The sequence below is a fragment of the Mirounga angustirostris genome, unplaced genomic scaffold (assembly GCF_029215605.1).
Source record: "Mirounga angustirostris isolate CCGP_5_RB_7025 unplaced genomic scaffold, mMirAng1.0.hap1 SCAF_8, whole genome shotgun sequence".
NCBI lineage: Eukaryota > Metazoa > Chordata > Mammalia > Carnivora > Phocidae > Mirounga > Mirounga angustirostris.
In genome coordinates this window covers 51667360-51688359 of record NW_026991716.1, presented here as the reverse complement: position 1 = coordinate 51688359, position 21000 = coordinate 51667360, and the positions used below count along the sequence as shown (strand labels likewise).

The 21000-nt window shown below is 41.1% G+C and overlaps 1 protein-coding gene across 9 annotated transcripts in view; it reads left to right on the top strand.

Moving 5' to 3' along the window:
• The first annotated feature begins 1461 nt into the window (after nt 1-1461).
• DST (dystonin) overlaps nt 1462-21000 on the top strand; it is a 364879-nt gene continuing 345340 nt past the window's right edge. For 3 of the 9 annotated variants that reach the window (XM_064597729.1, XM_064597726.1, XM_064597725.1), the window contains exons 1-2: nt 1462-1610; nt 1771-1978. In XM_064597729.1, the coding sequence (XP_064453799.1) occupies nt 1608-1610; nt 1771-1978 (211 nt within the window). In that variant the 5' untranslated portion in view covers nt 1462-1607. Of the gene's footprint in view, nt 1611-1770; nt 1979-7848; nt 8439-21000 lie in introns of those variants that run through there. The other 6 variants (XM_054505416.2, XM_064597727.1, XM_064597728.1 and 3 more) reach the window with 4 other exon arrangements.

Sequence of the window (21000 nt, the reverse complement as noted above, 5' to 3'; positions counted from 1 at the left end):
AACCAAAGAAACCCAATACGCTTTTGAAAGTGTTTAAGAACGTCACCCTTTTTCACGGATCCAGCCGACAACACCACGTCAGAGAGCTCAAGATGAATTTTCCGAAAAGCCTGGAAAATAAATTAGGTTGATAATAGCATTCTGTGACTGACTTAATACCACTCACAACTCTCTGTGGACTCTAGCTACAATGTAGAAAATCAATTTTATTTATTTACCTCACGTTTGCCTCATACATTATTGCCACGAGGAGAACACGCAAAATCTGAATAAATAAATTAGCCAAGGTGATGAAATGTCAGGTAAGATAAAACGGAAGACCCCTTCTTCGGGAAAGAACAGAGCTAAAGATGAACCTTAGACACTTTACTTTGTGGGAAATATTATGTGTACTGTTAAAATGGTGGTGTTGACCCTGTGTAACAACATGCCTGAATAGACCGAGGCAAGATTAATCGTCCCGATTCACTTATAGTTTGCTTCACAGGCTGTGGGTGAGTGCTTTGGGATGTTTAGCCACTGCTTTTGTGAGCAGCCTAGTGTTTGTGCTCAAATCGGAGTATGCCTCACTGATTCCTGCCTGCAACTTGCTTCTTAGGAATCTGCGACAGCAAGCAAGATACAGTTCAGGAGTTTGAGTTGTGCCAGTTTTGCCATTTTTACAATGCGCCTTACTTAGTTAGCCAAGTGGAATTCTAAATGGGAAAGTGAAGATTTCCCTTAGATACTTCCTTTATAACTCTCTTCACAGAGCAGACCACATCCTTATGTCCACAGTAAGCTGGTGGTTCTCTACATAATCACAAACCCAACTCCATCGAGAAGGCAGGAATACTCTCTCGTGCCCTTTCCCTGTATGGAAGATAGAACCCTTGTATGCAAGATACGGTCCCGCAGATTTGTTCCTACTGGATGAAGCGAGGACTAACCTTCAGGCAAAGTGCTTTGGTGGAAGCATCCTGTTTCTCATTTCACTGTGTAATGACCAGGAGCTGAGAAGAGATCTGTTTCCTGTCACCGAGCCGCATCATCCTCATTTACATTATTGGCAGCTCTCACTTGGCTAGAAGTTTAAATTATCTGAAGAACTCTCAACTGAGTTCAGATGTTTGTTTATTGGGGCTGTCTTAGGCTTCTGAAAACAGTCTTTTGTGTTCTCCCTGGCTTAAGAAAAGCTCTTCTCAGAATCTGCCCTTCCTCCCTCCTTGCTCTCTTCTGGGAACCTGCTTCAATCTCATGAAGCAAATTAAATAGAGGACAAGGGGCTTAAAACTCGTCAGAAAGGAGACTCCAGTGGTGAGGCGACCTGAAACGGAAAGGAATTTGGACTCAACATCCTGCATTTGTGCTTTGTTTTTGAAACTTCGAGTTCGTTGCATTAATGAATTAACCAGCAGCCTAGTAATGGAAAATGTTTCTCCTGTCCTCGTGGGGGAGCCAAATACTATAGGTTTGTAACAGGAAGGCTGTTGATTCTGGCTTCATTGTTGGGCCAGTCATTTGTGAGCTGGTGGCCGAACCGCAGGCCACACACTTCTGTGCAAATCTTCCATGTATCGGGACTGCCGGGGTTTTGTTTCTGCTCTCGGAGACGCGGCCGAGAAAAGATGGTGAGCCCTGGGTTTCATTTCTTGTTTGTGTATCCTTTCAGTACTGAGGATGGTGCAGGATGCCAGACTCAGTTCGGGGGCAGGGAGGGGGGCTGTTGAAATCCAAGAGCATATGTGAGTGTTTTGCTGTTAATGCTTTTTTCTGTGTCATCCTCTGTAGAGTTCCGGGAACGCGTCCTATCGCTGCTCTATGTCTTCCTCTGCGGATTTTTCTGATGAGGATGATTTCAGTCAGAAATCTGGCTCTGCATCTCCAGCTCCGGGAGACACCTTACCCTGGAATTTGCCTAAACATGAGAGATCAAAAAGAAAGATTCACGGGGGCTCGGTGCTGGACCCCGCTGAGAGGGCAGTGCTTAGGATAGCAGGTAAGCGCATCCGGGGAGGGGAGGGACCCCGGTCGAGAGTTGCGGAAATTCATCCATCTGCGCCCCCGGGGGCCATAGCTGGGAGCTGTGCACTGGGCAAAGATTTGGGCTCAAGGTGGGGGAGGAGGATGACTATGTTTACTTTATGCCCGATTTCTATCGAGAAAGCAGTTTGCCCAGCCTGCTGGTGACTAAGCTATTTGGCCCTGTCTTCTGGTTGGATGGATTGATACCTTTGAAATGCAAGGGGATATTTACAGACATATGCATTAAACTTCCTTATTTACATGCTGTAGCTGCTATGACATTCTGAAAGTATTAACTTCTGTGATTCCTAGTGTATTTGCTAGAAGATGTGAGAAAGCTGCCTTCATTTCCATTTTTGCCCAGGGACACTGAGCTCCGCAGATTTAACTGGGGTGGATTCCTGGTGTTTGGTACCCAGGATTGCAGAGGGAATCAGCAACTTGGATGCCATTTTTTTTTTTTTTTTTTTTTTTAATGTAGCATCTCTGTCAGCATCATGTGTCCATAGCAGCTTTCTGCCCCTGGTGCTTTTGAGGGTTTAGCCATCATGCATTCCTGATTAATTAATATAGGGGAGGTGCCAATGTGTCTGTTCTGTTACTGGTGTTCCCTTCCACTGGCCGTAAAAGTCGAACCAGAAGGGATGGCTTGTTTTCCCCAACTGAAAGCTGAGACCACTGAGGAAACCAATCCTCCAACCTCTCAGTGTCTGTGTGGTTTCTTCGTATGCGTTCTGTGCACAAGACTTGCTTCCTGGGGTGATTGGTCCTCAGTTCCCTCAATAATTTTCGCTCTCTTAGAATGGTAATGGGTAGGATGGACTAAGTCTTTTGGGGCTCTTGCAAAGGCCAAAGGTCAGGTTTTTTTCCAGAGCTGGTTTCTGCAGCCAGTGGATCTGGTCTCCTTTCTTCTCCACTCCCAACCGACTCTCACTTTGGGGTGGTGGTTGTGTGCCCACTGAGTTTCTTTTGCCTGCCACTGTAATGCAAAGCTGGTACTTTATCTTAATCCTCTGAGGGGACTGGGGGAGGACTAGTCCAGATCCCAGGCACCGCAGCAGCAGAGACTCCCCCTACAGTCCCCCCAGTGGGATTTTCTGATGGGGGCGGTAAACAAACAGCGCTCAGCCAGCCATTCTCTAGTCTGGGTTTCTGGGGCAACAGCCTTGAGCTTCTTCGGGCTTCTGTTGTGAGATGCTGCCTGGTCTCTTCCAGGCCTTGAGGGGAGGGGTGGAGCGTCAAAAGGGTGGGACGAGGGAGGATCCAGGAGGGAGACTGGGAGCCAAGTAAGAGCAAAACAGGGGTGGCTTGGGGGAGCTGGGACAGACCTAGCTTTCACTACCCTCCTCAAGTACTAAAAAGTGTTTAGTCACTGAGGCCTGACTCCTTGCCCTGTTGAGACACCTCCTCCGCTCCACTCCCCCACGCTGCCCCTCCATGAGTAGGTCTGAGGCACAGAGAGGAGGAGAAAAGTGCCTGCAGCCTATCTTTGGATCAGCAGAAAGGGATGACAAGGTGAAAGGAGGGTGCTGGGAGAATTGGGACGGATGCCTATGTTCCGTTCATTTTTGTGGAAGGAAGAAGGTGCTTCTGGCTTGAGAGTTTTGTTGGTGGTGGCAGACGTGGATATTTTGCTTTTGGTAGTGCAGGAAGGGTTTATGAGAGAAGGATGGGTCAGGTGTCTGTCAGGGGGAATGAGATTATATAAATTGAGGAAAATGACTAGGCCGGAAGTCCGGAGAAGTTGGGGTTACTAATTGTCCGTGTACACTGTAGGTGGGGAAGAAATGGAAGAACTGGGGGTTCTAATGAGAAGCAGTGGACAAGCAGACGCTGATATCAGTAGACTGTAGACTTTCTGAGGGCAGGGGCCATGTCTTATTTGTTGTAAAATGTTCGCTGAGTGGGGATAGCTATGAAGTTAGTGGTCGTTAATGCACTTGGAAACCTCAAAGTTATATACTTTTAAGAAATTAATCAAAAACAAAAAAACTATGAACAGAATAAGCAGCCCTAGTATGGAAATGTGCTACTGTATTTAAGATAAATACTGGTAAGTTGGCTGTTTTCTACACAAATCATAATAATCATATCTTGGGAGCAGAGACCTGGAGGCCAGTCTTCAATATCTGTTTAATAATAATGTGGCTAAAATATGAAATTCAAATATATTATGTGTTCACCACTGATCACCCAGTGTGAAGATAAAGGAACAGGGCATCAGAGGGATTTTGATGTTATGGATAGTTTGAAAATATACCATGAAAAGATTTCGACTTTCAACTTTATTAGACATTTTCATACTCTGCCTGAAACTCACCCCATCTGTGAAATTCATCCCTAGTAAGAGATGGGGTGAGGTTCAGAAATGGTGTTCATTATTTAGTAATAAAGGAGCTGAAAGTCCAATATTTTTATTTGTTTTTAAGGTCATAAAAATAGAATTGAACATGAAAATGCCTAGAGTCAAAAAGACCATATGGTCTGTGGGATAGCTAAATTCCTTCACATTGATTGAGTCCCTGGAATACAATGAAGAAAAGCACATAGTTCTGCTTTTAAAGAAGTTATAGTCCAATATGATAACTGGATGTATTGTTAGATAGTTACAACGCGGTGTGAGAGATTAGTTGTTATGGCTATATTAGTACCTAATATGAAAAGAACCCAGAGGAGAGTCTAATTAACTTGGATGGAGAAGGGAGCCATGGGAGGTTCCTGAAAGGCTTCTGAGGGGAAGTGCCACTTGAAGTGAGGATTGAAGAGCTTGGCGGGAATAGGGGGAAAGGGAAGGCTGCTTCAGAGGGATGGAACCACAAGAACAAAGGGAGGGAGATGTGTTTATATGGAACTTTCAAGTAATATGCATAGTAGAAGATGGGATTTGGTAGAGAATAGCAGAAATGGAAAGGTGCCTGTGTGCAGTACTGAGGAGATTGGACCATTCATGCTGTAAGTGATAGGGAATTATTGAAAGATTTTTCAGCAGTGCAGTGATATAATTAGATTTACATTTTAGAGAGTCTTATGTCACATGTCTGACACTTGACGATTTTAAAAGTGCTTTTGCACTTATTGTAGTGTTCTCATTTTAAAATCGGAGACCGTATGCTTTTCCTATCTCTCAGGGTCAATGTGAGAAAAAGATGACAAAGTGTAAGGAATGGGGCTTTATAATACCCATTGTATAAGTGACTTTTACTTAAGAACTATAGATCTGCTATTTTTAGTTACTGGATATAGTAGGTTAGGTTTTTTAGTCTTGAAGTGCCTGTAAAGGTACATGGTTTGTTGGTGACAGTGCTATTTTAAAATATGGATTTTTGTCCCGTGTAAATTCTTTAAAGTTGGAATTGAAGGATCTAAGCAGAGTCAGACTTTGGACTTAGGCAGACTTGAATTTTAATTCTCCCTCTATCACTAGCCAGTTGTATTTTCTTCAGCAACTTACTGAATTTTTCTCAGCTTCATTTTCTCTATTAAAGGGTCATGGTTGTGGTGAGTAAATAAAGTAATGAGTGCAAAATATTTCACAAATTCTTTGGCACATGGTAAATGCTGTATAAATGATAGTTTGCTGATGATCAGATGCTCTTAATTTTTAAAAAGATTTATTTATTTATTTGAGAGAGAGAGACCACGAGCAGGGGGAAGGGCAGAGGGAGAGATAGAATCTCAAGCAGACTTTGTGCTAAGCACGGAGCCCAACGTGGAGCTGATCTCACGACCCTGAGATCATGACCCAAGCTGAAACCAAGAGTCAGATGCTTAACCGACAGAGTCACCAGGTGCTCCATGGTCAGATGTTCTTATAAGAACTTACCGTTATCTCATTTAGTCTCTCAACAACCTTATGAAGTAGGTATAATTATTTTCTCCATTTTTCAGTCCAGAAATCTGCTGAGGGAGGAAGAGACTCTTCCCAAGGTCATACAACTAGGAAGTGGTGGATCTATGATCTGAATTCAGGCATTCTTAACTCCAGAGGTCAGCCTCTTAACTGCTGTGCTTAACTCTTGCTTCCCTATGGAATAGACTATTATTATTAGCAGACTGACCCAATAGTACCATTCCAAGAATGCATGGGGCAAAAGCTGTTTTTACAGAAAACCCCCAATGCTGCTGCTGTTCATTTTGACTGTCTCCTTAAAAGGAGAGTTGAAGTCAATTAAGAGTGCACTGATTATATTCACAAAACTGGATGCTACTGGGTTTCAGTCTCTGATAGAGGCTCAGACTGTGCCCTCAATGACCCTACTCATTGTAAAGGAGACAAAACAGTTTTGAGAGAGACTCATGTACGTGTGTGGTCTATAAATGGAATGACTTTTAGGGATCTAATTGCTAACTCTTTCATTTCAAAAAGGTGTCACAAATGGTGCATGTTTGTTACTTCATCAACTAATATGTACATAAGTGCATACTAAGTTGCGAGAAAACTAGTGATCCTAAGGGCTTGGTGGGACATGGGCTCAAACTCAGATTATAAGCCAATGGTCAGGATAGAAAAGAGAGATGACGGTCTTGCTTGGAATAACAAAAGTAGGCCAGTTGCTCAGAAGAGGTAAAGATTTCCAATTCTAACTCAAGTAAGTTTTTTTTCAAGAGTGTACAGTTTTTTAGGAGTACTCATCCCCATCTAAGAGTTAATGGAAAATGGTCCAGATTCACAGCACTGAAAGGGGAAGAAAAAATCATCAAGGACAAAAGGTCAGTACATATGAAAGGAAGAAATAGGGAGGGAGTATGTGGGCAGAAGGTGAAGCTGTCGAGTCAGATGGTCAACAACGCACTGATTTATCTATTAATAATAATAGCTAACACGTATAAAGCCGCAAATTTATAAGGTAGGCACTATTATCCCCATTTTACTGATGAAGAGAGGTCAGAGAGGGTAAGTAACTTGGCCTTGTCACACAGTAAGGAGGCAGGATGCTGGCTTCAATCAGTACTCTTAAACACATCCATTTTCGCGTCGTCTGAGTACCAAACGGTGCCTGGACCCTTAAAACTCACCACTTTAGTATACGACATTCCAAAGTTAAGGGAATTGTATCCATTTTATTCAAATTCAGAGGCTACCGGACTGTGTGGAATGAATAATGGGTAAAGAGGAGGGAGGGGACAAAGTAAGCCGGGGGCACTGAGAACTGACCGGCTGTGGCCGCCTCCCAGGAGCGCAGCGGCAGATGCGCGGGCCGGCTCTGGGGGGCGGAAGGGAGGGGCCGAGGGCTGGTCTGCCGGGCGCGCAGGCGCAGTAGCTCCCAGGCTGTCAGGCCCTGACGCGCCGGGCCACCTGCAGAGGCCCCGCCGCCCCGCCCCCGAGATGTGCCCTGGGCAAGGACCCCTGTTCCTCCCCGCCCCGTGCTGCCACTGAGTGACCCGAGTCCTCCGTGCCATAAGCTGGGCTGAAGAGTATTTTCCATTCTTGACCCATCATCCCTTCCCCGGGGAGACCGCCGACAGCTCAGCCCATTGAGGGGTGGGGGGGGGGTGGGCTGCGCTCGTCGGTGACCGCGATCTGCGGCTTTGTTTTCCAGGCACCTGTTGTGGGTCCCAAATAGAAACCTCACCCCTGGGGATCCGGGCTGGCCGGCCAGCGTCCGGGGGTGGGCGTGCTTGGCCGTGAGATCGACCCGGGTGGGCGGGCCGGGGAGGGGGCCCCGGGGCGCTCGACCCTGCCCGGGAGGGAGGGGCCGAGCCGCGCCGGGGCAGGAGCGGAGCCAGCCGGGGCGCTGACCGCCGCGCTTGCCCCCTCCCTTCCGCCCTCCGCCTCCCCCCCCCCCCCCCTCTCCGGGGGCGCGGACGAGTGTCTGCGGCGCGGCGGCCAGGAAATGCCGCAGATGCGCCGCGCAGCATCCCGGGCGGAGGCAGCGCGCCTGTCCTCCCGCACCGCCGCCGCGGCCTCGGCCGGGCCCGAAGCAGGCGCCCAGCGCAGGGCCAGGGTGACGGCCGTGCTGGCCGCAGAGGGTCCCGGCGCCTGCCACCCTTCGCCCGTCACCACTGTGCTCCCGGCTCCTCCGCGTGGCGTGGCGCTGCTTGTCGCCGCCCCCGGGCTCGCCGAGATTTGCTGCTGCTGAAACCTGAGAGGGACTCTGGTTCCCGGAGCGGCGGCCCAGCACCCGCAGCCCGCCAGGGGGCCTGGGCGTTTCCTCTGCCGGCTCCGGCGCCCACCGCCCCCTTGCGCCCCTGGCTCTGCGTCTCCGGCTTCAGCGCTCTCCCCCAGCCCGCCGCTCCTTCCGCTTTTCCCGTTCTCAAGCCTGCGTCTTGCTGACTGCGATACTCTCCGGGGTGAGGAGGGGGAAAGGGGAATTGGCCAGTCATCGCTTAGGTAAACTTCGGTATGGCGGGGTACCTCTCGCCAGCTGCTTACCTGTACGTGGAGGAGCAGGAGTACCTCCAGGCCTACGAGGATGTCCTGGAGAGGTACAAAGGTACGTGGTCTCCCGTGCTCCGGCTGCGGGGCTTGGCACGCATCAGCCGGGTAACCGTTATCTTTGCTTAACCAGAGCCACTACTGCTTGGGCACAGGTAAACAGGTGTCTGGACCAGTCTTGGGAATGGACCAGGGTTTTCTGCATGGGATTTAGTAACCTCAACTCAGAGAGGGTGGTGGGGTGGGCGATGGTCCGGAGACGCCCTTGGATAGGCTGTGGAGTGGGGGAAAGGTTTGGGTTTCAAGCACATTGCATTTTCTCTCCCTTGTAGAAGCTCTTAAGTACTGTGCATAATCATAATTCTTCCTGGGAGGGTGGCTACCGATTAATTCTCCACGGGATTACTGAGGCATTGCTGCTCTTTCTTGCTTCGCATGGGGTATCGGTTAACCATATAAAAAAAGGCTCTTAGGTTCTTAAATAAATGGGCTGTTTCACTACTGAGAGCATCACCAAATCATTTTTCTTAGAATGATTTTATTTGAAAAAAGTTTGTGATTTGTGACTATATACCTATTCTTATGTATCATAAAAATTACTTGATTGTGTGATGAATGAAAGCCTTAAGTCAGTGAGTCTGTTGTAAATTTAAATGTAAAGCAGTAGATTTTGAGGTGCTTTTCTGCCTCTTCTTTATGTTCAGGAAATTCTGTACCACCCTGATAAATTTTTCATATTTTAGTATTGTTTACTTTGACTTTATAGTTAAATATAGTGTTAGACAAAGTTATTTATCGTCTCATCTTAAAGGGTCTTTTTGTCTCTGGAAATCATTTCTCAGTGTGTACAGACAAGAGACACAGTAAGGAGACCAAAACACTCCACACCCAAGGCTAGCTCACAGACCCTTAATATATTAATAGTGAATAGTGGCCTAATTCATAGCTTGGATTCAGAGGGTTTTGCACCTTTCGAATATTTGCTTTGGTCTTAAACTCTATTTATGTAAATTGAATGGGAGTTATATGGTTAAAAATGGCATGCAGTAATAGTTTTCTATTAGCAGAAAGTAGAAATATAAAATCCTAAATTGAACAATTAAATTCCAAATTTCCAAAACGCTCAAAATCCACCCCGAAATATGTTTTATCTCTTTCTAGAACATGTTTTGTTGTTGACATTCTTTTAATCCGTGTAGAATTTTGTAAACAGCACAATCAGAATTCCTTTGTGCCAAGACTCTATTGTGTGTAATACTGCCACTGAGCAAGTGCAATGGTATTTTAGGCTAAAGCACATTGGTAGCATTTATGTGTGTGTGCGTGTGTAATTTACTCATGTTTATGTCTGTCTTTACATTTTAAAATAAGGTTCTTAATCAGTTGTCTCCAGAACATGAAAAATGAAAATTATTGCAATATACATTAGTAAACCTTATTGAAGACACACACCTGTACTGTTTAAAATCCAAAAGCAAAAAAGTCTGAAAGTTTTCAAGTATATACATTCATACTTTTCAAAAAAATTATAGCTGTATGAATTTTTGTCTCCAGGTGACTTTGAAAACAATAATTGAAGTGCTGCTTTGACTTGTCTTGAGGAAGCAGATATTCTTTAAACGCTTGCTTCTATTTGCCTTTGGAAATAAAAAGACCTGAAGGCCATTGCAGTTCTCACTACACTTCATTTTAATTGTAGCCTAATGATCATCATTGCAGTTAAACATACACTTTTCAAACCTACAGTCCAAAATTTCACTGAAAAAGTGAGTCATATTACCTTCATTTTCTTTGTGGTTTTAAAATGCTTAGGTCATCGATTTGTACTTGGCTTTATAGATGTTCTATGTTTCATTTAGTTTTGGAAAGGAAAGTAAGAGTATTGGCCAGTGTATTATACGTAAAGCTGGGGACCTGGAAAACTCATTGTTTCCCAATGTGTTTTGAAGCCAGTTATGATTTCCCATCAGTATCCAATAGGATGACTTCACTATCGTGCTTATTATCCTGATGACTTGCAACGAGGGCTGATCTAATCAGGAAAGAATTGTAGGCTTTGAATAGGGAGTGTCAGTTCACTAAACTTTCAAAGTACAGTTGCTCATTTTCTGAAATCATGCATTGTTCAAACATTTCACATTCCCATTTGAATTTAAGAGAGGTTATTTGGATTTTTATTTCTGACAAAGTTCCTTGGTTACAGAATGAGTTTGCATTCAGCTAGAGTATTATCAGGTTGCCAAGTTATCATATGCCCCAGCTGTTGAATAGTGTAAGTGGTGGAGTCAGCTGGAAGAAATTCAGAATTTGTTGTCAGAAACGTAGAATTATAATAATCTATACTGTCAGCAGTTATGAGTATTGGATTTAGAAGTTGAGTTTTGTTAGGCTTAGTCCTCAGATGGCCTATGCAAGGACTTCCAACCTAGCCCTTTGTAGAAAACTGAGTAGTGGCAAGTGAGTGAGCCCTAATTGCTTATGGTGTGGTCTATTCTTGTGTCTTGCTTTGGTCCTTTACTTCTGAGTGAAAATAGGCAACTGTTTGCTGAATTAGAATAACATAGAAAGAGCTGCTTGCTGCAGAGAAGAGTGCAGTGCTCTGATTCATATTCTAGTCCTCTTATAAGACGTATTCATAGCCAGAATATTCAGGGTATCTGATTTTTTTTTTTAAAGATTTTTTTTAAATTTTATTATTTGACAGAGAGAGAATGAGAGAAAGAGAGTACATGAGGGGGGGAGGGGCAGAGGGAGAAGCAGGCTCCCCGCTGAGCAGGGAGCCCGATGTGGGACTCGATCCTGGGACTCCGGGATCATGACCTGAGCCGAAGGCAGTCGCTCAACCGACTGAGCCACCCAGGTGTCCTCAGGGTATCTGATTAAAAAAACATCACTTTACTTCAGCTAATAGCACAGTCAGGGTGAGTAAAGGCATTTATTTACAAATAAAACATATTTACTTATTGTTTATGCTAGAAATTGCCCATGTCATTGGCTTTTTAAATATATATTAGATTATCCAGTGTATTTACCAGGAAATACAAAACATGTTTAGCTTAGCATGAAAGGACAGAATGATCCCTCTTGGTGGTTTCTTTTTTTTGGGCGGGGGCAGTGTAAGGAAACTAACCTGTATACTGTTATTTTAATTATTTTTATATTATTAATATTAGCTGTCACTTGAATTTATGAAATTCTGCTATTTAATTCTGTCATTGGAAGATTTAATTTTCTCAACACACTTTTTGAAAAGGTTAAGTGTGAAAATGACATCATTAATGTGAATCCAATAAATTTTATTTTGTACATTTTAGACTTAATTTAAAAAGAAGGTAAATTATTTCAGTCCAACAAAACGGATGTTTTCCATTGATCTGGAAATTAATCAGTTATCCCCAGACAACTGTAAAAAGTATTTCACTACCATTCTCTGTCAAAGCTGAGTGGCAGATTTGTTACTTGTCTAGAACATCACTAAAAAATCCTCTTTGATTATTTAGAAAGAAAGGCAAATTTTTTTGTTTGTTTTCCATGGAAACTTTGAGTAATTGCTTTAGTCCCTTCTCTCAGGGCTATGTAATTCTGCCTATGTGCTTGGTGACCAAAGGGACTTAGGACCACTACACCTGTAGTTTTCATTTTCAGTTCAGTTTTATGGCCTGCATAGATGTGTGGTTGTAAAAAATCCTGTCATTTTGCTGTGTGAACCAACTCTGGTGCCATTTGTATTGAAAGTTGGAGTGGGAAGGTTTCTGGGAACTTCCCCCCGCCTTCATACTGTGTAGTCTTGGATGATCTTGCTCAGTGGTTTTCACTTGGCTTCCAGGGTTCTGCAAAAACTTGATTTCAGATTTCATCTGCTCATGCTCTGCTCATGGCTTAATGTAATAGTCAGTTGTGTAATCAGTGAACTTTAATTGTGCTGCATCATGATAGTATTTTAGTGTAGTTAGTTATAACAGCATTAGTCTGGGCTTTTTCTTTTAACAAATGAAAGGCGCTTCATCTGGTAATTAATGAGAGTTAGTGAAGGTTGTATTTGGTTTGTTTGTAACAGAAAACAGACGGTAGTGTTTCTTTGTCTCTGGTACTGAGAAGCTGTGGTAGGCAGGTAGGCAGACCAGGGTTGTAGGGTACCTCTATTTGCCAGTGGTACCCGAGTTTCTGTACTGCTGCTTAGCCAATTCTCAGGGGCCGCTCAGCCACTGAGATGTCTTTCTGTCATCACAAGATGGCTGTTCCTCTTACAGCCCTTGTGTCTTACTTCCAGATGGAAGAAGAATTGCAGGGGTGCCTCGGTGGCTCAGCTGGTTAAGCATCCGACTCTTGATTTCGGCTCAGGTCATGATCCTCAGGGACCTGGGATTGAGCCCCACCTGGTGCTCCGCAGTCAGAGTGGAGTCTGCTTGTGTCTTTCCCTCTGCCCACCCCCAGCCCCGCTAATAAATAAATTTAAAAATCTTTAAAAAAAGAGAAAAAGAGGAATTGCAAGGACAAAGGACAGAAGGTGCAAACTAGTTGAGTCAGCCTCCTTTTAAAGAGCTTTTTTAGAAGCCCACTTAGCAACTCTCACTAGTGTCTCATTGGCTGGAACTGTTAAAGGGGCCACTACTGTCTGCATAGCAGACTAGGAAAGTACCCATTTGAACGCGGCTGAAGTGCTGTTTGTTGGTTGAAGAGTCAGGCAAAAATGGATATAGGGTTTGCAACCCACCAGTGCCTAGCACACAGAGGGTAAAGTATCTGCCCTGAAAGTGGAAGCTTAAAGTTTGGACACACGTCAACGACCTTAACGCAATATATTTGACTTTGCTAAAGTTTGAGAAAATATCTGAAAGCTCCGTTGAAATCTCTGAGGATTTTCAAAACGACCTGGTTGAATGTTTTACAATGTTACACCATGGGTTTAAAAGTAATTTCTTCCCAAATAATTAGGATTTAAATTGGCCAAAGAATTTACTCATTGCCTCATCCCATAAGAAACATGTATCAGTCCAGGAACGTAAGCAGTTATTAGATATTGTTAGTGAACTTAACTTTGAACCCAAAATAGCAGACTGATGCTCCTTTAGTTTCTTTTGTTCTGACTTAGACTTTTGTAGTTATCTCAACATTTGTTTGCTCAGGGACTTTAAAAAAGCTTTGTGCTTTTGAAAAAGTTTTTATTTGAGCCATTTGGAGGTGCTTATTATCTGGCTCAGTGACGATTGTAGGCAATAAATGACACAGAAGGAGAGGCAGTAGGGACAATTTATTGTTTTACGGTTATTCTGTAGCCAGTTAAAGAAGCTTCTGTGTTTCTGTGTTTGGGTCATGTGAGCCCAGGAGCCTGGCTCTTTGGGGAGCTGGACTGTTTGCCCAAAGTGTCTTCATGAAATTGGAGACTGTAAAAACATCTGAAGCTATCGAGGTGACAAAAAGATGGAGTATCTAGGCTGTCGTGTGGTTCCTTTCTGTTTTAGTTCCACAACTGAGTATAAAAATGTATAAGATTACCTGACTGTCTATGTCTGATGAACAAATTGAATGAAATTTGTAGTTTAGAATGTTTAGTATTTCTTATTAATTAAAAAGAAACTCGGGTGCTTCTGTTACATGGGGCTTTTCTGTCTATAATGGCTTTTGAGAAAGGAAGACTTTTGTGTCCATTTTCCGGCTCTTACTAAGTTAGGCATCACATGCTACCTATTTCCGAAGAGGAATTTCAGGCAGCTATCTGCTGAAGTACATCATTATTTCTGTAAGAGATCAAATAAGGCTTTTATTTATTTATTTTTTGGTTTATTTCTTTAATGCAGTTTTATTTGCTGTTATTTTTCAACCTACTCTTATCTCTTGTAGAAGAGGAAGCAAATAATTCTGCTTGGGTTGGGTGTTGGGGAAAGGTTTGTATTTGGAGTCAAATGGGATTTTACCTCGTGAGAAGGTGAAGGTACCAGGGAGAAAAGCTCAAGAGGAGAGACTAGCGTGACAGTACCATTTCATTAGCATAACCACAGAATCCATTTTGAATGTTTGGCTAATGTGCACAGTAAGTTTTAGAGACGGGAGTGCATAGAGGTTGTAGGAAGATGGAAATGGGTAAATATGGAGGGTAATGTTGGACCAGATCGAAAAGGGCCTTGAATGCCACACTGAGGATGAAGTTTGGGCTTTATTCTGTAGGTAGGGAAGGGAACCCTGATGATGTTCAGTGGGATGTTACCAATGAGAATAGCATTTAGGGAGATAGCTCTGGAAATGAAGATTCAGGAAGCAGGTAGACAGGTTGAGAGGCCGTTGTAAAATTATGGTGGTTGGAATGGAAGGCTGATTCAGGAGAAATGATAGAAATTGACAGGATAGCTAATTGGTTGGTTTTGAGTGTGGAGACAGGAAGGGGCACAACAGCTTCCATTGTTGAAGTTGTATTGAAGAAGTTTGGAGTATTTTCTTTTTAATTTGTGTAAAAAAATTTGTAGTGTGTTCATTAGAAAATGTTTTCGAAATAAATTTTTAATATTAATCATTGTTAGACCTTCTTTGGTAGTGAAATGGAATGAATGTTGTTTTGCTTGACCTTGGAAATACAGCAAGTAGTATGACCTAGAAAACTAGAATGTTCTAGTTAATGTAGGGCTCCTTAAGTAATAGCTTATCTTGTTGGGAATCCTCTGAACAGGATTTGTAGTATCTTACAGCAGTGAATTTGTTTTCTTTAAGCAAATAAAATTATGGTTTAAGATCCTTTGTAGAAGATTAAAAAACAAATCTTTCAATATATTTCAATAACTTTTTTCATTTGGTTTTATTTAAAAAAACCTCTTTTTTTCCTACATAAACTTGAGATTTGTAGAGTCAGTTTTGTTTGTTATATAAGAAGTTCAGTGGTTATATGATCATGTAAGTTCTAAGCCATCCTTAAGTTTATGGGTTCAGCTTTTATACACCTTATATACTGGACAGTGCTGGGTATTGCTAATGAAGTATATATGTATCATTTTTAATTCTCATTACTCTTTATTTTGGCTACAACTACTACCATTTTACCAATATGGAAATGGAATCTTAGAGGAGTTAATTTTCCTGAGATCATATAGCTATAAGTGGTGTCTGTGGCATTTGAACATAAAGTGTATATTTGACATAAACTATGTATTTTGAATTTCATTACATTGACTGGTAAATGTTGCAGAAGTTGTTTTTATGAATATTTTTTATTAGGATTATGATTTTGATTAATATGAGGACTCCTTGAGATGTGTTAAATGGATGCATGAAGTTAAATTTAATAGTTTAAAAATTTATAGAGATTTATTTCAATTCAAATGTTAAATAGACTTTGGAGCTTGAACTTTTATATCTTAGCTGGATTATAAATTCTAATTATTAGATATCCATGAAAGGAAAATAAAATTTTAATGTGAACATTTTTAGTGTGTGTTTTGGTTGAGAAGATTTTGAAAAGAATTAAGTTTTGTAAATGTCACCAGTGAATGTGGCCGCTTTGATACATGCCTGAAATGTTTCCTGGAAAGAATCGTCAAAGGGAATTGACAAAGTCCTGATTTTTCTCTAGTGGGTGAAAATATTTCTCAGTGAATCCTGGTATTAAAGGCATTATACAATGATTCTATTGTCCCGGTGAATTAAAACATGCCCTTATTTTCAGTGTTTGAGTTCTCCATCTGGCCATGCCAGTGTAACAGTTTGTATGGAATACTACTACTTGGTGGCTTATTTTTTTTTTTTTAAGATTTTTTTTTTATTTATGTATTCATGAGAGACAGAGAGAAAGAGAGAGAAGCCGGCTCCCAAGGAGCAGGGAGCCCGACGTGGGACCCGATCCCAGGACCCTGGGACCATGATCTGAGCCAAAGGCAGACGCTTAACCATCTGAGCCACCCAGGTGCCCCTTGGTGGCTTATTTTACTACCTTCATTAAGCCAGTGAGGTATGATGCATCAGGTCTACCTCACTGGGCTCGTGATAGTCGGATAGAGTAGTGCATATGAAGTATTTTGAGCCGTAGAGATTACGTAGACCGTCAGTGAATGAGGTAGACCCAAGAACTCAAGTCCCTGGCGCCTCTTAGGCCAATAGCCTTTTTTTTAAATTTATTTTTTTGAGTGAATAGTCTACTTTGAGAGCAGTTTTAGATCATAGAAAAATTGGGCAGAAAGTACAGAGTTGCCATATACTCTCTCCCCTCCCTTCACAGTTTCTCCTTTTGATATCTTGCACTGGTGTACATTTGTTATAATTGATAACAGTAAGTACAGCACCTTATATGTTTGTCATATCTTTACCTATATGACTTGATTTGATTCATATATCAATTGATAACCATTCCTCCAGGTCCCTTCATGGCTTGAGAGCTCATTTCTTTTTATTGCTGAATAATATTCCATTGTTTGGATGTACCACAGTTTGTTTATCCACTCACCTGTTGAAGGACATCTTGCTTGCTTTCAATTTTGTCAATTATGAATAAAACTGCTATAAACATTTGTGTGCAGAGTTTTGTATGGACATAAGTTTCCAACTCGTTTGGGTAAATACCTAGGAGTACAACTGTTGGATCATGTGGTAAGGCTTTGTTTGCCTTGTAATAAACTGCTAAATTGTCTTCCAAAGTGGCTGTACCATTTTGCATTCCCACCAGTGATGAATGAGAGTTCTTGTTCCTCCGCATCCTCATGAGCAGCGGGTGTTGTCAATATTTTGGATTCTAATCATTTTAATAGGTGTGTAGTGGTATTGAATTGTTTTAATTTGCAGTTCCCTAATGACGTATGATGTGGAACATCTTTTTATATGCTTATTTGTCATCTGTTTATCTCTTTTGGTGAGGTTCTATTCAGATTTTTGCCCACATATTTTTAAATTAATTTATTTATTTGAGACAGACTGAAAGAGAGCGAGCAGGGGGTGGGGCAGAGGGTGAGGGAGAGGGAGAGAATCTCAAGCAGACTGTCTGCTGAGCACAGAGCCCGACACGGGGCTAGATCCCACGACCCTGAGATCATGACCTGAGCCGAAACAAGAGTTGGACACTTAACCACCGGAGCCACCCAGGCGCCCATTGCCCACTTTTTAACTGGATTATTTGTTTTCTTAATGTTGAGTTTTAAGAATTCTTTGTATGTTTTAGATAATAATCTTTTATCAGATATGTGTTTTGCAAATGGTTAATAATTTTTTATACTGTTACCTCCTTTTGACACTTTTAAACCATTGCACATTATAGATATTATTTAAATAAGGCCCTGACTATTTTCTTTCATCTGGTCATATTGTTTTTAAGTACTAATTTGTTTTGGGTACATGCATTGACTGTTACAGCTACTTCATAGGCTTGCATGCGGCAGCCCAGAGTTCAGCTATCTGACAGTTTGCTTAGTATATCTGCATATGCTGCTGCTGCAATTCAGGTATCCAGTTGGTTGGCAGCTATGATGCTTTATAGCACTTGAGTCTAAAATTAGCTGAACTGTTCTATTTTAAGGATAAACTGAAATTAGTAGTCCATGTCCTGAAAAACATGTGAAAGTTAAACTCTTAGGATATTGGATTACTTATTTAAAATGTAATCAGAAGTAGGGTTAGATAGATAGTTGTTGGTTTTAATTTTTTTTTAGCAAGTTTTTGTTATGGCAATTTGATTTTAGCCTGGGTATAATGGTATAATGTATATGATATCTAAGAACATAAAGTTTTACTTTTGCCTCTTAGACTGAAGACAGTGCTTTTACCAAAGTGATCATGTTTGAGTTTTAAAATCATATGAGTTAAGAGGAAGAACAAGATTACCTGATTTTGCCTTTAGTGTATTTTAGAAGAGCCACACATTGAGAACATTTATGAATGCTGGAACACCACTGCCTACCTTTGCTAGGGGAAAGAAGGTGAATGATTAAAGGAGTATTTGGTGGTTCCTTTTGTGATCTTTATAATTTTATCTACATAACAGAAACTAGAGAATATTAAAAATAGTAGATAAAAAACCTGAGTAACTGAAATTCAGAGTTTGATTTTGCATATAGTGTGGATTTTATAATCCCATTAAGTGAGGGCTTATGGTTATGAATATATTTGCAATGTGACTTTATCCTTAAAGCAATCTCAGAAGCAGTCACAATTTAGCTACTATATATAATTTGTATATTTTTTCTTTGAAAAATTTTGGAGGGAAAGAAGGATTGAAGAATTCTGAGTTACAGAAAGCAAAATGTGAGGATACTGTGCTTTCTTTGTGGAAAAACGGAGATGTACTTAGTCTTCATCATTTTCCAATTAGAACACTATACAGAACACTATACAGAAATTTAAATTTGTGCCTCAGTAGAATTAAAATAATAAAATAGAATGAAATACTTTTGTTATTAACATTTCTTTGAAAACAAGCCGCATTGTTTCCAACCTCATATTTCTAATCCGGAATTAATTGATACCATGCTTGAAGTGAACAAATCACCATTAACATACACTCTCCCCCAACTTCATCACATTTTGTAATCAGTGTATGCCTAGAAGAACTGGGAAGGGATGAAGCACTTGGGGCCAGGAGAAATTGGTCTTCACCAAATTGGAATATGTGATTGAATTCTAAATATTTATTTATTTTTAAAGATTTTATTTATATGTGTATGAGAGAGAGAGAGAAAGCATGAGCCAGGGGCTGGGGGGGGGGTTGCTGGTGAGAGCAGAGGGAGAAGCAGGCTCCCCACTGAGCAGGGAGGCCGACTTGGGGCTCAAACCCAGGACCCTGAGATCATGACCTGAGCTGAAGGCAGACGCTTAACTGACTGAGCCACCCAGGCTCCCCTGATTCTAAGTATCTATTGATCATACGCTTCAAAAATGTGCAAAGGAACTAGGGCCTGCAGAAAGAAGAGGAACATAGGGCTATAGGACTGTAGCTTCCCAAAGAGCACATTTTGGTGAGGAAAGTGGACCAGCTCTGCTCATTATAAGTAGGGCCACAAAAGAGGAAGAATCTGAGCATCCAAGGGTTTTATTAATTAGCAGGGTTGGCTATTTGAAGGAAAGCAGAATTTCAATAGGGGTGTTTGTATGGGGGGTGGATAGTGTCAGCAGAAGGTTTTCTCCACCTTACCATTTCATCTGGACAATATGACCTCATGTTTCGTTCACTCTGCATTGTAGGAAAAGTATTATCATAATGATTTAATCAATGCTTTAATGTAAACCAGACAAGTTTCATTTTTAGGTATCAGTGTTAAGTTGAAAATTTTATCCTCTATTTTTAAGAACTCTGCTAGTACCCACATATATATTATCAAATCTGAGGATTTAGTAATGAGAAATTACTTTAAGGTGTGGTTTCAGCAAATGTAAAGATTGAATGAGACACTTAACATGGTGTAGGAAACTCTGGATTAGTTTGATGATATAATAAGTACAGCACCTTCTATGTTTGTCATTATCTTTACATATATGACAGGATTTGATTCATTTAACAACTCTCTCAGACAAGTAACATAAGAGCCAGTGCCCTTATTTTATAGCCAAGGAAACCAAGGCTCCTATGATTGCATTGATTCAGTGGCTGACTGGAGATTAGAATCTTGGTCCTCTGACAGCTGGTCAGGAGAGTACTCTACTATAGATAATTGTGGCCCATCTTAGTAAACAAAGTTATCATTAATAGTATAAATTATAAGTAATACATCTAATGAGAAGTAAATATTCTCTGTTTAAGTAAATAGCCACTGAATATATCCTGGGATTGGTAGATGTCCATATTTTGTTTTACTTTTTATTTAATGTAAGTTTGGGCTGCCCATAATCCATAAACTTTTTGTTTAACGTGGTTTTGGGCTGTCTATAATCCATAAACCTTAGTAAGAAATTCTGTTGCTGGCTGTTGAGGATTTAGTTACTTGAGGGAAAAATTCCGTTATCCTTTATTTCCGTTGTTAATAGAAGCAGCTTTTAAAATTACAGGGTTTAACATTTCGACAGAAGCACTATCCTATTGACTAAAGGTGTAATTTCTTTATTACTCAATGGAAAAGGAAGAACTGTGTAAGTACTTGGGGGAATGTTAAAGAAAAATCTGATACAAACTCACTAACATTTTTGGAAAATAAATGTACAAAATATGAATAAAAAATATGTAGTGAGATGTATTTCCTTATCTTTTTCCATTTCTCTTCTTTTCTTAATATAGAACATTTAAAAATCACTGTAAAGTTTTGTATCCTGCTTGTTTATTTAATATATCATGGCATGTTCTAATGCCATTAAATATTATTTCAAAACATTTTTAATGACTCATGCATGTATTCCATTATGTAGTGGAATAAACAATGTCATGAAACCTTTTAAGCAGTTTTGTATCCTGGTGGGTGTTGGTGAATATTATTACACTGATATCTTTTGACCTAATTGCAAACTTCAAAAATAAAAGTTTTCAAGGTAAGAAAGAAATCAGGGATTATATAAGTCACTTAACAATGAACTGTTTCTAAGGTACTGCCTAATTCATGATTGAGTGGATTCTTGAGTTATATATATATCTAACTTAAAAATTCTAGTCACTCTGAATTTTAGAAATTCGATGGTAAAGAAGCAAGGACTAATAATCAGGAATCTGGTTTCCATTCTTGACTCTT